This window comes from Schistocerca piceifrons, chromosome 7 (assembly GCF_021461385.2).
Source record: "Schistocerca piceifrons isolate TAMUIC-IGC-003096 chromosome 7, iqSchPice1.1, whole genome shotgun sequence".
Taxonomy (NCBI): Eukaryota; Metazoa; Arthropoda; class Insecta; order Orthoptera; family Acrididae; genus Schistocerca; species Schistocerca piceifrons.
In genome coordinates, this window is record NC_060144.1 from 360290764 (window position 1) to 360292839 (window position 2076).

A 2076-nucleotide genomic window follows, 5' to 3' on the forward strand; every position below is an offset into this window, starting at 1 on the left:
GCAAGCTACCGCCCTTTACCAGCTGAATGGACAGGCTGTTTTACTCTCATCTAAGCCGAGAAAAACGTAGATACAATGAAGATAACTGCGAAGAAACCATTGGTAGCAGATGAACGACGACAACCACGCACTTACACGCGAGTCGCTGAGGTGTGCAGCCGCGTGAAGGACGTACCTGCGCTTGCTAGCGACGCTAAGGGTGTGGCAGATCGCCGTCCGGCCGCGCTTGTGCCGTCGGCGGCCCCATCTGGCCCCCCACTTACGACGGCCAGTACTATGGCTATGGATTTGATGGACACAGCTACGGAAACCTTGAAGACAGCGCTGTCTGCTCCGCTCCCCGATTCTGAAGATGAGAGCTCCACCGCGCCTCAGCCACGCGGACGAAGCGGGAAAAAGAAGAGGAGGGCAACAGCCGCGACGTCCGCTGTTCGCAGCTCGCCGATCGAGAAGAGGGCCAAGCAAGATTTCGCCCCTGACGCCGACGGTTTTGTCCCGGCCCGGCGAACTGCAAGACGCATGCAGTCATCGACGACGCTTCCAACTCCCGTCTGCCGTCGCCAACTCGTTCGACGCGCTCGCTGACGCGCCGGAACAGCTGCCGCGCTATCCTGCGCCAAAGAAAGACTCCCATCTTCCGCCGGTGGTCCTCCAGTTTCGGCCGCCCTATGGGGAACTGCAGAAGTCGTTGCGCAGCTGGACAACGGCCGTGTACACCGTAAGCCTGCCGGGCGTGACCTGTACAGGATCACACTCCGCACTGCTGACGATTATCGCCGGGTCACTCAGGAGGCGTCTGAGCGTGGTATCCCATTCTATACCCGCGCTTCCGCACCTGACAAGGTCCTGAAGATTGTAATACACGACCTCCCGTTCAACATGGAAGCCGATCACCTGCATCGTGAACTCGCTGACCTGGGCTTCTACATCCGGGCAGTCGTGAAGATGAAGTCGCCTAAATTACGCGATGATATGCCGCTCTTCCTGGTCGTCTGCTCCGAAACAGTGGAGAACCGCACCAATTGACGCGGGTCGCCGACGTTCCGGTTCGGACCGAAGATCTTCGCTCCCGGAGAGGCCCAGTGCAGTGCTTTCGCTGCCAGGGGATAAATCACGTCGCGCGCCACTGCTCTATGTCGGACAGATGTGTTAAATGCGCCGGCGCACACGCAGGACGTGCGTGACCCCGTCCGCCCACCGAGAAGCCGACATGTGCACTCTGTGGCGGTGCACACGTGGCCAGTTATCGTGGGCGTGAGGTGTGGAAGCGTGCCATCGCTCGCCAACGTGACCAAAAACCCGCGCCACGTCCGAAGAAGTCCGCAACGACACGGCCCGGCGTCTCTTTCGCGGCGGCTGCGTCAGGGGCGCCCTCCGCCGTCCCGACTGCGTCGGCTGCTCCTGCTCCCGCCGCATCCGAGGCCGTGCCAACACCTGAGGCTCCTGCGCCTCCACCACAGCTGCTAGTAACGGAACCGGGTACTGCCTCTCCCGAGGCGTCGGCCGGACCGCGCCCCGCCAACCGCCGGCTCGGGGGTCACCGCCCCGTGGGTACCCAGCGCTCGGCACCGTCAGTCGAGCAGCTCCAGGTGGACTCACGCAGCGAAGCAGCCACGCCTCCCCCATCCAACGACGGGGCCGCGCCGGCTGCCTCCACCGCTGACCTGGCCATCCTCGTCGCGCAGCTCACTGCCCTGGTGACCAGTGCCATGAAGTTGATCGAAGTCCTGTCGCAGCAACTCACCGCTGCAGTACCGATGGCCGCTCCGGTACCGACCGCTGTCAACACTCACCAGCTGCACCGTGGGCAGCGTTAGAGGGCTCACGGTCGTCGCGTGGAATGCCAACGGCGTCCGCACTCGAGCTAGCGAATTTCGCCAGTTTCTTCGAGACGAAGCCGTCGACGTCTGCCTTATCAATGAAACCCACCAGAAGCCTGCGGTCGACGTCAGGTCGGCAAACTACTCCAGCTATCGCACCGATAGACTGACGGCGGGTGGTGGGACAGCCGTTTACGTCCGCAATGGCATTCGTCATCACGTGATACATCTTCCACCACTGGCAACGCTGGAGGCC

The 2076-nt window shown here is 62.2% G+C and overlaps 1 protein-coding gene across 1 annotated transcript; it reads left to right on the top strand.

The window, feature by feature from the left end:
- The first annotated feature begins 352 nt into the window (after positions 1–352).
- On the top strand, positions 353–1817 carry LOC124805707 (nematocyst expressed protein 3-like). The gene is made up of 2 exons (XM_047266276.1): positions 353–740; positions 1366–1817. Exons 1-2 carry the CDS (start codon positions 353–355, stop codon positions 1815–1817), a joined length of 840 nt encoding a protein of 279 aa, XP_047122232.1.
- The last annotated feature ends 259 nt before the right edge of the window (positions 1818–2076 follow it).

Bases quoted from the DNA above. Each gene is read 5' to 3' on its own strand.
- LOC124805707 (XM_047266276.1), top strand. From the start codon at position 353: ATGAGAGCTCCACCGCGCCTCAGCCACGCGGACGAAGCGGGAAAAAGA. The intron at 741-1,365 runs GTACAGGATCAC...CGGCTGCGTCAG, and splicing joins AAGCCTGCCGGGCGTGACCT to GGGCGCCCTCCGCCGTCCCG.